Raw genomic sequence first — 17,462 nt, forward strand, 5'->3', positions numbered from 1 at the left:
ACGTTAGAAGGACAGCCTAAGGGTAACCTAAATTTGGTTATACAGTTGCCAATGTGTTTCCTTTGTGCATTAATAAAGCCGAAGGCTAGATAAACCACATTTTGGGGATTTTCTGCTTATTCCTGCAGTTTTGGGGGCAGACATGTCCTACTCTTGTCCTAGCTCAGTGCATCTCTGTACTGTTTTGCAGCTGAATCAGATATTGTAATTGACAACAAATGCAGTTTTCTGCATATCCTTAATAAGTGCAAACTCGGGGCATTTTCTGTGAATTTATAGCAAACACTATTTTGGTGACATAGTGATGATCCTACAATGATTAAATACTGCTCATTTACTATTTAGATAAAAACAGAGAAAAAATATCACAAGATTAATTTAATCTATACTGGCTTAAAGTGGCATTTTTATTTAGAAGGTAAGGACATTCCAACCCATCAACATTAAATACAAGCAAAGCATTTGCCTGCATTAAATATGGAAAAAGCTGTTACTAACTTTTTGTTATATGTTAGACTTTGAAGGATATGAAAGAGAAGGAGAGACCGCAGGTTTGTTTATTAGTTGATTACGTACATGAGCTTTGAGCAAGTGAGAGGTGGTCATTAATTCCTGATATTATCCTGAATTTTAGAGCGGTTGTCCTGATAGCATGTCAAGGTTTTGGGATGTTTTGCTATAACTAAGTATAGCTTCTGTGTTCACCCTTTTATCTATTCCAATCAAGTTCTTTATCTGGGTCCATTACCATGATGCTCTAAAATCTCACAACATCCAAAAAGCCCTTAGTAGGGACATTGCTGTGGAAAAAAATTACAAATAAAACAATCCATTATGATTATTTGTAAGGCCTCATTTTTTATCATTATGAATCTCTTGATCATAAGGTTGCCATTGGAGGTGATTACAGTTTAGAAATGCTAGCCACACTTCCATAAGTAACCCCAATGACCATGAGTTTCTCACTATGCTTGAGCAGAGTAAGGTGGCCCAACATCAACCTCCCTTTATTCTCCTGAAGTGGAGAGCTCAGACTGGTACATCCATCATGAGCTATTGCCGAGTTTCAGGTTGTTGCCTTACAGGGCTTCAATCACTTGTCTTTACTTACATGTCACTATTTTAATGAGATTGGACAATATAGAAGTAAAATGTATTGCACACGTGCATTCTGGGCTCATCGATTTTTGTTTCTCTGCCTCCCCCAGGTGTTAACACAGTGGCTGTTAAATAAAGGAGCCTTTGCCAAGTAACTTTTAACAAAGCTTCCATGTAATATCGTTTTTTTGAGTGATACTAGATGAAAGGTCTGAAATGGAAGAATACATTGTTTGAAATTTAATTTGAAATGAAGTGTTCAAAAGAAGCATTGCAAGAGCTATCAAGAAGATCCAGAATTTCGGGCTGGAGTTAATGAGGGAGGATGCTATCTGCAAAGAAAGTAATGTGAGAGATACTTCTAAAGGTTGAATAAGATCGGTCTTGTAGCTGAGGAGATGCTTAACATTTTGGAAGACCACCACATATTAGCTTGAAAAAAATCAAAGAAGTAAATGTCCTTCAGAAACTTCTGTCTTCTAATAAGTCATGACAGAGACATTTGAAACTATCCTGCCCATTACTCGCTCACTTTTCAAACTTTCCTGGTGCTTTGCAACAAGATAAAGAGTGACACTTAGGTCCCAGTTCAGTTACTTGAAATGCAGCTATTTACTTTAATAAAATTAGGATTTTACCCACAATCCACTTTCTGGCCTTATTTTTTTTTTTTTTTTTTTTTTTTTTGCTTCCTGATTTTACAGTTCTGTCTCTAAAAAACAAGAGGAAATATTGATAGATTTTTTTTAAGTCTTCTTAAAATACAGAAATACCATGGAGTTTTTACCTAAACTCAAATTCAAGTAGAATATGAGATGAAGTTCAGAAGAATATTTTGCTCTCTTACTTAAACCAGGACAAATGGCACCTGAGGTATGCTGAATAAAAATGTGGTGGGGAGAGAATCATAAAATATTTATCTTTTAATTTTTCCATTACAGGTACATTAGATAAGAAAGCCATGCCAGTTTAACATATTCAGAAGAGACTTTAAAATGTTGCAACTTTTTGTTTGGACTCTGATTTCATTCTGAGAGAGGTTTATTTTGATTTATCTTACACCTGTTCCTGGCAAGTTAAACTAATGCTGGAATGATCTGCCTGCCTGCCTTTCCTGGCACTGAGGGAAACACAGCCAGGGAGGGCTGCTTTCAGAAATGGAGACACTATCTTTCCCTACTCCCAGCCAGATGAGTGGTTTTGTAGGGAGGAGTTTGTGGGGAGGTGAAGAAGATGAGAGAGAAAGGCGTGAAAAAAACTCCAGGAGACTGGGAAGGTTCTCTTCCCTCCTCCAACTGTTTTTAAGCGTGTGCCAACACATTTTCTGCTTACCCCCTTCTTCACTCACTTCTCCCTTTGCCTCTCTTCATCCCTACCCTTCATCTGGAAAGGTATACATGAGTAGGTAACTCCCTTGGACCAATACTAAGGAGAGCGAAATGAGAGCTATGCTGTTGTTGACTGCTATGTCTCGCATGGTCAGAGAGGACCAGAGACCCTCAGTGGGGAAGAAGGGCAGAGGGTTCCCAGCAGCACACAGCAGATGCAGGACGGCACTGGATGGGCTGAATTCATTTGATTTTCTTGCACTGGGGGACCTCCAGGAAACTTCTTGTTATAACAAAAGCTGTCAGAGCTCCTGGAATGGGAAGGAATAAGGGAAGGGGCAAATCATTTGCTTTTGCAAAAACAATATCATGTTGAGAGTGATTGAGGAAAACCAAAATCCTTAGTAAGCACTTTAATCATGTCCAGACCAAATGCATAATTCCTAATATTTGGGTGACTTCACTCTTTTTTAAGTTCTAAGACTGATTTGATGGAACCCACACTGCTTTTCTGATGAAATCTGATTTGCTGCTAGCTGATGCTACCACTAATTAAAAATAGGCTGTTACATTGCTGCTCTGCTCAGAGTAGCAGGAAACAAGGCAAGCTAACTGTCATAGTTTTTGTAACCAGAGAGGCTCTTTCTTCAACAAAATCCATACTGCTCATGGCTTTCTAGCACACCCTCCATGAGCCTCAGATCCAGATAAACACACCTAAATAGAGAAGTCTACTTATAGGTGGGCATGTATGTGCTGCATGTCTATACCTCCAGCACAGCTGGTCAAGACCTAGGGCTTATTTCAGCGGGATAGATAGAGGTGTCCTCTATTGTCCATATTGTCCGTTACTTGATATTCCCTGTTCTCCAGCTACTTCTGAAGGGCACAGGCCTCCCAGGTCTAAGGGCACATCTACCGGACCTATTAGATATCTCAGATACCTTCAGGCATCTCAGACGGCATTGGACAAATAAATACAGGCAACTGAATCAATCCTTTTTTTGTGCCAGTCCCAGAGCATGAGTCAGCTGAGCAGCCATCAGGAGCCTCCCTGAGGGTTAGCTGCACCACTCTCAGTTGACGTGATTGCCTTTTTCTTCATGGGGAATTTAGACACCTGGTAGAAAAGCAGACATCTAAATTTAAATGTGGAGCTGAACCCCACCCTACCACTTTTTATGATCTCTGTTAGACTTGTTGGTATCTTTAACTTTCCCCAGTCAGTTATCCTGCTACTGAATTCTTACCCAGACCTGCTGTATCTGGTTACTGTGCTCTTGAGACTTGCACTGTGCAGGGACACCCCAGGAGATATTATCTATTTCTGGCTCTTCCTGATCTCTAAACCCCTTGGATTTACAGCTGGAAGCAAATTCAGTTTTACAGTAGCCAACTATATAGTAGCCAAATATGATCCATCTGTGTAGAAGCCAAATGCATTGTAAACTCTCAGAGCACAAGACAGGCAGAGGGTCAACCAAGCCTAGTATAACTGTGTCCAGCAGTGACACTAGCCGATAATGAACAGTTAGGGAGGATCACAGGAGGAGGGCAAGCATACAGTGATAATAGTTTCTCAGCCTCCATAGCTTTTGTACTTGGAGACTTTGGCCTTAGTATTTATTAGATCTGGATTAAGTTTTCTCCCATGAGATTGTCCAGTTGATTTTGAACCCATGTAATCTTTTAGAAACTTGTGGCAAGGATTTCTGCAATTTAACAGGACACTCCTCGAACCACGGGTTTTCTGTACACTTAGTAGTGTAATAAGATGGCAAAGCCATCCATAGGTAAGTTCAGAGAAGCTCAGGATGTTTGCAGGAAAGGATAGTTGGACTTCCACTACTTACTGTTTGCTGGGCAGAATGAACCAAGGCCATTTCTGACCATACTGGAACAGACTGAGGAGAGTCTCCTGCTTGTACGTCAAGCCAGTCTCTATTGCTGCTCTCCTATAGGGTTCTTTTCACTTACTGAGATATTCTTGATTTCTAGGAGCTATACTTGACACAAGATACCCAACACAAAAGAAGCAAAATTCATGTCAACGTGAAATTCTCACCTGTGGATATGGTTTTAGATTATCTTTACATATAAACACAAACAGCACAAAATCCTAAGCTTTAAACCAGGTATATCTTACAAAGGCTCTTTCAGTTTTTAAAGAAGCTCAGGAAATTAATGATGAGGTGATGAAGTAACAGAGTTTGGACTGCCCTTTTCCACTCTCTGCCCACCAGTATGTCTGCCCCAGTCATCACAAAAGAACATTATGCCTTCTCACAGTATCCATGTGCCATCACTGTGTATCTTCTCATCTTCTTTTAAATGCTGTTCTGGCTCAAAGGGCAGTTGGCTGATTAGTTCATGCAGAACAAACCCGCTCTCACAGTTTGAATCTGTGACCTGAAGAAATAAATCCTAACACTTGCTGAGCTGAAAAAAAAATCCTTCCAGGCTGCCAACTGAAAGAATGTTTCTGAGTGCCCAGCACTATATTTTTTCCTTTCTGGGATATGGTACATCAAGGGAGTTGTGTCCAGAAACTACATGCCTGAACCACACAGTGTTTGTACTCATAGGAAACTAATATGTGTGATTGTAAGTTTGGTTCCACTGAGGTAGCTCTATTTTTTTTCTTTTTTCTTTTTTTCCTTTTTTTCCTTTTTTTTTTCTTCTGGCTTTTCACAGGTAAGTTGCTATGAGAAAAGGTATAAAGGAAAAAGTTCAGATCCATCTACTGATTTGTACAGTTTGATACACCAGGCTTCAAAGTTCCAACATGATGATCCTTCAACTCTGCTGCTCTTATTTATATGTTTTCAAAATTACTCCTCTCAGTTTTCACCCTGGAGATCTCTCAGGGCATATTTTGACACCAGTCTTCACCTTGCACTCCTACCTCAAACAGGATTCTCTGTGCTTTGGAATCCAACCCACCACAAGACTCTCACTTTAGTCCCCGCAGTCAGCTCATGTACATATATGTGTTATTGATTGGTACGTGGACATTAATTTTTTCTATAATATATTTCTTTCAGACATCATTGTTCTCATCGCTTCAATAGCAGTTGTTTCTGCAAAAACTCAGGGTAACATTTTTGCAACATCAGCACTGAGAAGTCTTCGTTTCCTACAGATCCTTCGTATGGTGCGCATGGACCGAAGAGGAGGCACTTGGAAATTATTAGGTTCAGTAGTTTATGCACACAGCAAGGTACGTAATCCTAGGCACTGCGTCTGATGTCTTCACTGGATTCTGCAAGAATCCAAGGAAAAAAAATATTTACCAATTTTGACCACAATATCTAGGATTTCATGAAGTAACATCAAGTGTAATGGGCACTTAGAAAGGCATGTGAGGCTGTGTTAAATACTAAAAGGTTGTACAATATGCTGAAAATTTGATGTGCCACTGTAATTCTACATACATCAGTGAAGATCCTGGAATATCAAACTATCAGAAGTAGATTTGTTCTGTTTTTTAAGAAAATTTGCATCAGCAGGAAAGCACTTGACTTTTAACTGCTCAGATGCCAAAACCATATATAGATGTTTTCGTTATGTCTTCCCTGAAATGCCATTCTGTTCATTCTTTCAAATGGATATTGATTTCTGCTTTCTTTTATCTAGGAATTAATCACAGCCTGGTACATAGGATTTTTAGTACTCATCTTTTCATCTTTCCTGGTTTATCTGGTGGAAAAAGATGCAAATAATCAGTTCTCCACATATGCAGATGCTCTGTGGTGGGGCACAGTAAGTATACAAAAATTACACATACTGCTTAACCAGTGTGCTAGAGAGCTTTGTATTCTATCTACTGTTGATTTTAACTTAGTGTGCTGTTCAGTGAATCATTTTCACTGGCAGAAAGTCAGTCTCAGAGGCTACATACTCCAGCTTTTCATTTGCACATCCATAGTACATTTTACCCCATCTCGTAGAACAGCTGTTTATGAGTTTCTGCTGCAAAACAGATCAATGAACCTTCCAGAGAAGAAAGCATTTTATTTTTTAACCCAGATTTTTCAGTAATACATTTTCTAATATCATCCCACAAGGAGCTGCTTTGATTCAAATAAGAGGGCAACAGGCTTTGGTGCAAGGAGTGTCAGGAAAGAAAACAAGAACAAAATTCTTACATCAGCTTTGCGGTCAAAGGAAGTATTTCATCAGTGCCTTTTAGAGCAAAGCTGTTTCTCCTTCCCCATACCTTGAGCACAAAAAGAATAAATATTCCCATTCTGGTTCGACAGTATACTCCAATCATTTTTACGGGTATAAAAACCCGTATTTAGTTGAACTTTTAAGCTCTTGTTTACCTATCAAATCAACTGCTTTTACTTTGTTAAAAACTGTGGGATCCAAGTACATGCCTGACTGCTTTTCTGAAAGAAAGAGGATTATACGAATGCTTACATGTATAAATAAACAAGTCTTTAAATGAACAATGAGGACCTAGGTCTAAGCATTTGATTTACTTTTTTTTTTATAGCATAATGTATAGCTTTTTTTTTTTTTCCCAAAAAAATGCCTTGTAATGAGCTAGACCCCTGTACTGTGTGGGAGTTACTTAAGCAGCTTAGGAAATCTGTCCCAACAAAGCCTATTGCAGAGCTATTGTCAGGTAGTAAAAAAGGTGCTTTCTTTTTTTTTTTTTTGTCCAGTATAACAACAAACACTGTGAGCTCTGGCAGTGTCTGGACAGTGAAATGATGCCTGTGAGATCATTAATGCTGACATAACCAAGAGCACTCATTAGTTTTCCTGGGAGAAGTGTGAGAGCTAAACCAGCCTCTGCCACCTTTCCTCATCAGAAGGATGCAGAAATGAAGCTTTGTCACCTCAGACCCTCTGTCGACAGGCCTGGATTCTCAGACTCAGAGCTGTGCAAAAACCTTTTTCAAAATACTTTAAATCTTTGAGAGATACTTTTAATAAGTTTGCTTTACATTTTGGGCAAACGTCAAGGTCATTTCCCATTAGTATAATTAGCTTGTATATTTGAAATGTGTTAATCTCAGGGATAATCATTTATTACATGTCTTCCCTAGAGACTGTATTTTTGTGCTATTGCACAAAACTGGGGAGCCTGGAAAAGCCACACCTAACAGCTCTTACTTGCACATCTACAAAAGGACAAAATATTTTTTCCTGAAATGTGTTACTTTAGAATATCAAGGCAAATCTCTAATAAGATACATGCTTCTATCCTGCACTGAGAATGAACAAAAGATTAATCTTGGCTAAAGCCATCGCAGCAGGTTTTGCCCTCAGTCACACTGCCATGGGTTATTTTGTGGTTTGTCTATCTGTACCTGAAATAATTCAGTCCATGCAGGAGGAGAGGCACTTCTCTTCAGAAGGTGAGGTCCAGATTTGGCTCACAGCAATCTGACCTGTCTGTGTTGGCGTCATTGTGAAGCATCTGGCTTGGGATGCTGGTGACCTTGCTGACAGGTACCCAGGCTCTGGCAGTCTGCAAACACCATTGCCCTTTTTGGGATGGAAGTGGGGACATGGTACTGCAAGACACCCTCCTGAAGTCATGTAGGTTGGATGTGGTGGCACATGGGTCTGGGAACGTGTGTCTTCAGCGGCTTGATTCCCCAAGAAACACCCTGTACATCTCTGCAAAGCCATGTGTGACTTAGCACTGGATAGGCAGGGATTTGGGGCTAAGCACAGGATTGTACCCACCTGCCAGCAGGCACTAGTGAGGGGACACATTGCACAAGGAACTGCAAACCCAGACCTCAACTCTGACATCTGACCGAGGCTCATGTCAGATCCAGATCCTTCTTCCAGAGCAGCTCTCAGCAGGACTATGATTTTTATTTTAGAATTTGCTTCTCCACTACCTGCTGACTGCTATTTTTTAAGGAAAAACCCTGCTAAGAAATAATCATTGTATAAAGTGGTGCTTAAAATATTTTGTATATTTTGTTCTATGAAGTGAGAGTGCATGATTCATAGGTCAGATAAGTAGTGCAACTGAGAAAATACGAATCTTTTCTCAACATCAGCAGGAAAAAAAACTAATTATAATAAAAAATCTGAAAACAATCTATACTGTATATTTCTATACCTTTACTTTTCTTCCAGTGTGACATGAATATATTTAAATTTTTAATGTGCTTAAGTGAACAAAGTTACTGAAAATCAGAGTTTCCCCTTACCTGTTATCTTTGCCATTTTAATAATCGTATTTTTTTGTATAATATGTAAAACAGTATGTGGGAAATGCATAACGTGCTTCTTAGTCATGGTTGTTTTTACTGCCAGAGTAACCCACATGCAGATTTTGAAAAGGTCAGATTGTGTGGCATTCTAGGGGAAATCAATGCTCAGTCTCATTGATTCGTTTATTTGCAAAAGTTGTTCTCGCTTAAACCACAGTGTATCTACCAAATCCTAGTCCGAATTCTGTGATGGCAGAGGTAAAAGAAAGAAAAGACTGCATTGAAGTCAGACACAAATAGTCTTCTTAAATTGCAAGCTTTTAGAAGCACTTATGCCCTGCCCTACAGTACCAGAACCAGCATGTGGCAATTAACCCATTCATTAATTCAGATAATTCAAGGGCCATACCCTCCTATGGTCATTTCACTAATTCCATTTCTGAAGCCCATAGTTTTACACTGAGACAAAAGGCAGGATATGGCATACTAATTTACATCTGAATACTGCACTGTATTTGCAGTTGCACATTGTACTGTGCAACCTGCAGTTTAAGCATCGTGCTAATGTTTCTATTGTGAATATTCTTATGGTTGGAGTCCCCACAGTGCTGCTCAACACAGCTTAAAGTGTGTGTTGTATGAAGAGTTCAAGTTTAGAATTTGCTTTGCTAGAGATGGTAAATTCATTTAACAGAATAAAATAACAAAACTATACGGGAACAAAAAGTCCATACAAAAACTTAAGGTTTTCACAATCAAACAGCGCATGATTTTCTGAGAACTGTTAGTGTTAACTAGAACTGAGTGTGCCTATAGTGGCATTGAGTTTGTATGTTAAGTAGTTTTACCTGCAAATTAAGACTCTTGTCTCTCCTATGTATTTAACAGGTTTTCACTTAATATATCATTATTTTTTAGCAGTATACAACAGTAACGGTAGGATACAGAACAGCTCTGGGACTCCAGAGTGACCTGTAGGTGAACAAAACAAGTTAGGATGAATAACATTTTTGCAATTACTAGTTCAAATGAGTTAATATTGATGGCATTTTTCCCATTTAATGTCATGATAGTCTGAGCAAGCCACATTTTTTCCAGTTAATTGATGGCAGGTAAATATTCAAAAGGTAAGTTCTGCTATCAGAACATAAAATTATGTCAGAAATATTAGGATAGAGGGGGAGCCTCTGGGCCCTATCTCATCTGATTGAAGGCACCGATGTTACATAACCTTACTCATTATTATATTGTCTCACTTATTTTTAGCATATTTATTAGCTCTAGCAATGAGATGTAACACAAGTTCTACCATAGTGATTTTTGAATCTAGCTAGGTGGCACTGCCTTCCTTGTCCGATCTATCCAGTCCTACGTTTTAAGATATGATGAGTTAGCTGCTGAAAGAATCTTTCTTTCCATTGTGCAAGTTTGTGTGACCAGATTATACTGAACACCCAAATATTTTATGTTTCAAGTTAGGTGAAATGAATCCTATCCAAAGAAACAAACTCTACAAGTTTTGGTTTGTTGTCCTCATTTAGGCTGGGGTGAACAGACATGGGGCTGTTCAGCAGGTATCCCCAGTAAGACAAGATTTGCAAACCTTCCTATCTCTTTTACTGTTTCTTGATCCTTTTTTCACCACATTCCTCTCTCTGCCCCAGCCTCTTCCCAAATAAACAACCTGACCCTAATTACTTCCTCAAGTTTACTACATCCATACCCAGATTTTGTATTTCCGATACTGTTACCTAGTTGCTCTTGTCTTTGTGTGGTGTTAAGAATACAGCTACTTAGGTGGTATTGTCCTTGCAAGACTTTAATCCCCAAAAGGTCCCTGATATGGCATGGTGCTGACACCTATATGCCCATTTAAAGAACATCCTGAGATAAAACAGCTCAAAGTGAGCAACAAGACACTGATATTCTCAAGCATTGACTGATATCCATTCTTCAGGACATAAAAGAATTAGAGAAAAGCCTTTAATATGGTTCTATTATTTTCTTTGGAGAAACTCCAAAGATGTAGTCTGTATGACTGCTCCTGGTTTTGGGTTGCTCTCAGATATCAAATCCCAAAGGTTCAAGTTTATCTTTGACTCCTTCAGAAGATGTTAGTGGCAATATCATTAATATGCAGATGACAGTTCTGTTTCCTTCTCGTCGGCCCAGGCAGGAGATATCTCTGTACTTTCCAGCATCTAGCAGAGATAGGGAGCTGGATAGAAGCCAAATAACTGGGCTCATTCCAGAGCTTCAAATTGCTTCACAATGATTGGCCTAGAAATGAATTTTGAGGAACTTTTGTTCAAGGGATTCATTTGTTCAAGTGCTTCATTACTCTCTGGGTCTTAATAGCTTCAAACCATTCTGCATTTGCCCTCTAATCTGAAAAGCTCAGAATATTGTGTTCACTAAACCAAACCAAACCAAACCAAGCCCCTCTGCTGGTCCAAGAGCATGGCTGCATCAGCTCACCTCTGCCAGAAACAGAGGGAGTTGCATTCCCATCTCTCTTCCTTCTAATCACTCAGTCTCAGCAACGCTTTTCCTTTGACTGCCTTGTGCAGGCCCTGGTGCTTGTCAGACATCTCCGTGAGCTGACTCAACTCACCAAAACAGCAGAAGTGAACCACACAAAATTTGGGGTAGTTCTCTCCACTTTCTTGGGTTACATTGGCTCTCAAGAGTCTGGCAAAGGCTGGGGAAAGGGGATGGGGGCAGGGATGTGAAGAGGAACAAAGAAGGAGAGCGAGACCTGATAAGCACCCAAGGTGGTGGAGAGTTGCACCTGCCTCTGGGCTAGCATTACTAAACTTGAGACTTGATAACCACTTGAAATTTCAGCTGCAGCCTTAATTCAGCTCACTCTCTTTTAGTCACTATGGCTTTCTCAGGGTAAATTACACCCGCAGTTTGTTCCCAACAATGGGAGCAATTAAAGGCACTGTTTACTATCTGCGGAGCCTTAAATAGTTTAAATCTAATTACTTCCAAAAGACTTTCCTTCTTTTGTCCTGTGGTGACCCCTGCATTAAATAGAATTGCTTTGGCCGTCTTTCATAGGAATGAACTTTGAGGAAGCTGGAAGCAAAATATTGTCTCTAGAAGGCATTTTCCTGAAGAATTCATTCCTGCCAGAATATTTGCTAAGCCTGAACTTGCCCACATTTGGTACACGATGTAAAATAATTCTCTGTGCACATGTTCTCGGATAATAACAGGCCCTGGAGTCCTTGGCACTCAGCCTACTCTTGTCTATCTTTGTCCTTTAACATCGTGTGCCGCTGCCTGATCACGCGCCTTGCAGCCTTCCACCCGGCCTTCGGAAACCCTCTGCTCGGCCGGCCTGCTCCTGGCACCCACACCGAGCAGCGGGCTGGGTCCGTGCTCCCCAAAAGGGAAGCACAGAGACGTGACTATCCCCGGCTGATCTGGGCCCAGGGCCTAGGACTGGCACACCTTCCAGGCCAGGAGCAGGCTGGAGGACATTTCCTTGGGCTGGGGAAGATCCCCAGCCACACACAGACACGAAGCCATAATCTTTTGCTTTGTTTTGCCTTAGAGACATGCTCTGTAGACCACAACCACGTGCCAGTATCCCAGCAGAACTTGGAATACGCGCTGCATATCTACATGACCTGCCGCCAATGCATTGCATGTGGAGACTGAAATACAGGAAGCTCTGGCTGAACATGAGGGAGCACTTCTTTACTGTGTGGTGACAGAGCACTGGAACAGGTTGCCCAGAGTGGTTGTGGAGTCTCCTTCTCTGGAGATACTCAAAACCTGCCTGGATGCCATGCTGCACAATGTGCTCTAGGTGATCCTGCTTGGCAGGGGAGTTGGACCAGATAATCTTCAGAGGTCCCTTCCAACCTCAGCCATCCTGTGATTCTGTGAGACCCCTTCCACATGCACCCAACTCTGCCATCATCTGCTCTGGCGTCATCTGCTTTTGGAATATCTGCATGCTGTGCCTCTGATCACACTGTCCACATGAAGGAATTACAGATGCCCTCCTCTTTCTCCTTGACCTCTTCCCACACAGATCTGAGCTGACATTGTCCAATGGCCTGAGGACCTGTTGGACCTAAGCACAACCTGGTGCTGTGTAGTGTCTTTGTATAGTGTAGTGTCATGTCAGGAGTCAGGTACATATATCTGAGCCTGTGAGAAGGAAAGGGAAAGGACCAGGAATTTCTTACAGTTCCTTCCAGCTTTTGATTAGCATTTTTTGTGTTTCAGGTGACCTAGTTCAAATTGTACTGACGGGCTTGCAGATAACGCAAGTGCTTGTGTTTGCATTGACTTCATCTTGTATATGAACTTCAACTTCATTTTAGTCCTACTATATTTCTCCAATATGATACCTCTGTAATTTATATTCATGTGGTTGGGCAAATACATACAGCCCTTCTGAAAACAGGGGAAACATCTGTACATCTACTGAAAAGGATAATTTTTTCTGCCCAACTCACATGATTTCCCATCATTTGCTTCAACTGTGAGATCCCAGACCTTCCAATCTATTATTTATTTATTGCTTTTTGACACATTTTTCTCATGTTTATTATTTATCTCAGTTTTATTCATGCATAGACAGTATTGAGTCTTCAAAGGAAAATGAATTCATATTATTTATGTTTGTCTTTAAGAAACAACTATATATATTTCATGTGTCTTGAATTATTTAGTGGAAATGCTGTTTCATGCAATGTATATAATCTGAAACTAACCTCTCAGGGACCTCCAGTAAACCTTGTTCTTTTCTTTTCAGATCACATTGACAACCATTGGCTATGGAGACAAAACTCCTCTTACTTGGCTTGGAAGGCTGCTTTCTGCAGGATTTGCTCTACTTGGCATTTCTTTCTTTGCACTACCTGCCGTGAGTATGCTTTAAAAAAAAAACTGTAAAAAGGTAATAGAAACTTCAGTAGCTCCTACTGCTGTTACAATACAAAAAGCTGAAGGAAGATTTATAAATGAAGAACAACTGTTTAAGACCTTTTGCTCTGTGACAACATAGGTGAACTGGTAGCACCCAAACAAAAGGTTTGGTGTTGCTGTCATTACTTGAGTTTTGGGGATTTTTTGGGGGCAAGGACAAAGCAAGGAAATAACCCTAAATTAGGTAGCATACTACTGTGTAAGACTGAAATTTCTTTCTTTTGTTATGAATTATGACTCATATATTAGCGCTTTTCTTTCAGAAGTTAAAAAAAAATAATAAAAATAAAAATCAGCCAATATGTTTCTCTGGATTAGTTTCTATTAAAAGAAAAGTAGGATAATCCTCATTTTTGTAAGTGTAATCTACGACTGTGAAAGACTGAATTTCCTTCCTTTTTCAACACAGTATTAAATAAGCATGAAATCAGAAGTGATATTTGTATTTTGTTGTATTCCATCCAGTGCAATACCTATGGAAAATCAATATTTTAATACTTGGATTCGTTATCTATAGATAATTATAAAATATATATGTTATAATAATACAGTTGTTTTCAACCATATAGATAAATCAAGGTTAAAAGTCAGCATTTGCCAACAGTATTGAATCATCTAGTGTACTGCATTTATTTCTTATTTTAAGCACGGGGAGTATTTCAATACCTCTGACATTATAATGCGTTATAATTATAATTATATTACATTACCTGTTTGTGAATCTTTGACATTTAATGGCAGCTACTGTAATTAATTCTCTTTGTTACCTAGTCACCACTAGCAAGAAAGTTAGTCTTAGCAGAACTGCAAAGAAATGGAAAAGATGAATAACTTTATGTATCAGAGATGCCACAACTTTTGTTCCACATGTCTATATACAGAAACTGATTTTCCTCACAAACACCTTTGTGTTGAATCTGTCTGTAAAACAAGAGATATGTGTGAATCTTTTGTGCAATTTTAATGTTGTTTTATCCTGACTGAGAATCAAGTGGAAATGTTCTTTCTTATAACACAGGCATGGCCAGCAGAAATGTTGCGCTCCTTCCAAGCCAAGGAGGGAAACATTCTCAGTTTTGCGTCTATTTAGCAGGAGTCAAATTTATCTTACTTATTCAAAAGTAAAAAAGACAAAAGGAGAGAGGTTTCACTGACTTTTTTTTTTACATTCGTATAGAATGAGCAGTGGGGATTATTTAAATATGAAATAGTGAGAGGAAATGGTCTTAATCAGTTAAGCAAGACATTTTTTTTTGACATCTCTAAAATCAAAAGTTATAATAAGCACTGCAGATATGGATTTTGTAGTCCATATATATCTGGCATATCTGGCAGCTGGTCATTTCATCATTCTTGGCTTAAGTTCCTCTGAATGTTCCTGCCTATATATATATGTATATATATATATATATATACACACACATATATATATATATTTGTATGTGTGTGTGTGGCCTTTAGATTTGCAGGAACATAGTGTAGCACAAACCCAAGCGATGGTTGGGATGAGAGGTCATTGATAGCACCACAGGTGTTATCCCTTAAGGAGTCTCCTGTCTCACTATGAATGGGCACTGTTGTTAAACCTTATACAGCCATATACCATCATAAATGTGTTATTTGAGGTACACATACAATTACTTCAGATCAAACCTTTGTAGTTGATTGTGTATTTCTAAAAACAAACAAACAAACAAACAAACAAAAAACTACCTACTAAAAAATGGTGTCTTGCATTTCAGGGCATCCTTGGTTCAGGATTTGCATTAAAAGTGCAGGAACAGCATCGTCAGAAACACTTTGAGAAAAGAAGGAATCCAGCTGCCAGTCTAATTCAGGTAAATATGAAATCAGTGAAAAGATAATAGTAGGGGTTTTAAAGTACATACTGCAGCACATTATGATATTTTAATTTGTGGAAATAATGTTTAACAGAATGATTAATTTCATGAAATATGTTTCTTCAGTGATTGCAGTGTGTTTCCATAATTGTGTATAAAGAATTTCCATGTGCAGTTTATGAGTTCTTCCATCCCTGATGAAGAAACTGAGTCAATTGCATTCCTGTAGTTGATGAATTAGAATTGATCCCTGGAGAACACAACTGACAGAACAGCACTCTTATCTATATTAAGCTAGTTTTCACTACTACAGGGATTAGAGTGCTCCAGTGAGTGACATACTTGGTGAAAATGAAGTGCCCTGTCCAGAGAATTGATTTCAATATTAGTCAATTCAAAAGCTAGAAAAGTAGGCACGAGCAATTCCAAAATGTCTGATTTTTTTTTAAGTGGTTTCAGCTCCGGTGTTGACATCATGGTGCCAGTCAATGATTTGGAGTTTTTTTTTGAAGCAAAAGCAGCATAATATTTGTTAAGCAGCTTTTTTTTTTTTTTCCTTAACTTACTTAAAAATGAGAAAATCCTCTAAAGAATGTTTTTCCACCAAGCTTTATTCTACTTGATGCATTGGGGGAAAATAATAATAATAATAATAAGGTGAAATAATCTTCTAACATCCTAGTTTATTTTCTTGTGAATCCAAGTGTTTTATGTCTACCACATATGCTCTTTGTTTGTTGTTTGTTTTCATTCTGAAATAATAAATCCAAATAAAGAAGCTGCTTAGCTGAATACACTAGAGTTCCATGTCAAGTTCAGGTTAGATGCCAGGATGTTTTTGAAGCATTCTTAAAGTTCATAAATGCTTTCCATTATTAGTATTCAATGCTTACGAAATATTAAGTATTTGACACACAATATTTATTAGAATAATTAATAAATATAAATCTGCTCTTTTTGCATCTATTGTACTGTAGAATGAGTGTCTGGCATATTTTCTAAAACATATATTCTAATCTACTTCTACCATGAAATTAAAGTTTGTTTGACAGAGGATAGGTATAACAGACTTAGGTTTTGGATATAGCTCTTCTTATTGTTGTAAGACAGTCCAACCGGAATAATTGTAAGACAGTATGCTAAATAAAGAGTAGCCATCTGACTGATCTCAGAAAGTGACTCTCAGTGGGCAAAATTGTTGTGAAAAGAAGACATTTGTGGCGGGATCTCAGAAGTGAATGTTGTTCAGCATTTTCATGTCCATTTCCACATTCAGCATTTTCAGTCATCTGGAAATTAATATAAAATTGCTGGTGGAGATATTGCCAATAAAGAAATTTGCCAGTATATGGCAGAATAGTAAAGATGAGGGCAGCCACATAGGAATGAACCTGAGTATGATCAGGATGACTTTATAGGCTGGAATGATTCCAACCAAATGACTTTATATATCGAACACAAAACTGTTCATCTAGAAACAATGAATTCAAGGTATTTATATAGGACTCCATCCTAATACTAGAGGCTCTGGAAAGCATGTGAACAAGGGTGAGAAACACAGAGGAAAAAGAGTAGGGGAGAAGGGTCAAGAGCTTCATACAGGTTACCAGTATGTTACTCCTCCAAGGTTAATTATAGTCCTTACATACAGAACAAGAAATGTATTAAGTAGATATGGCTGATATTACCACCATATATAATGCTGCTGGTATTAACATGCTACATATCATCTCAACAACCAGTCTGTAAATGAGGCTGCACAATTGGAGAAAACAAAGAAGAAAAAAAATTGGGGGGCAGGAAGAGCCCTTTTCTGGAGAAAAAGGTTCACGTTTAGAAATGTAGGGTGGATCTCAACTGTATATCATTATCTACTGTAACAGTGCCCATTTTTTTTAATTGTCTATTGTGGATATTGACAATGAGCTACCATGGAAATCAGTGCTTCAGTTTTTCATAAGAATGTCTATTTTCCGATAAGTGACTGTGTAGAATTAGTCCATGCTAACTTCTCTGTTGCAATAGATGATACACTGTGTGCTAGAGGCTATACC

General features: G+C 38.8%; 1 protein-coding gene across 1 annotated transcript in view; it reads left to right on the plus strand.

Moving 5' to 3' along the window:
• Window positions 1-17,462, plus strand: part of KCNQ5 (potassium voltage-gated channel subfamily Q member 5) — a 286,622-nt gene that overhangs the window by 234,807 nt on the left and 34,353 nt on the right. The window contains exons 4-7 of the mRNA XM_040550668.1: window positions 5,471-5,646; window positions 6,063-6,188; window positions 13,395-13,505; window positions 15,310-15,405. Coding sequence (XP_040406602.1) covers window positions 5,471-5,646; window positions 6,063-6,188; window positions 13,395-13,505; window positions 15,310-15,405 — 509 coding nt within the window. The remainder of the gene's footprint in view (window positions 1-5,470; window positions 5,647-6,062; window positions 6,189-13,394; window positions 13,506-15,309; window positions 15,406-17,462) is intronic.

This window comes from Cygnus olor, chromosome 3 (genome assembly GCF_009769625.2).
Source record: "Cygnus olor isolate bCygOlo1 chromosome 3, bCygOlo1.pri.v2, whole genome shotgun sequence".
Taxonomy (NCBI): Eukaryota; Metazoa; Chordata; class Aves; order Anseriformes; family Anatidae; genus Cygnus; species Cygnus olor.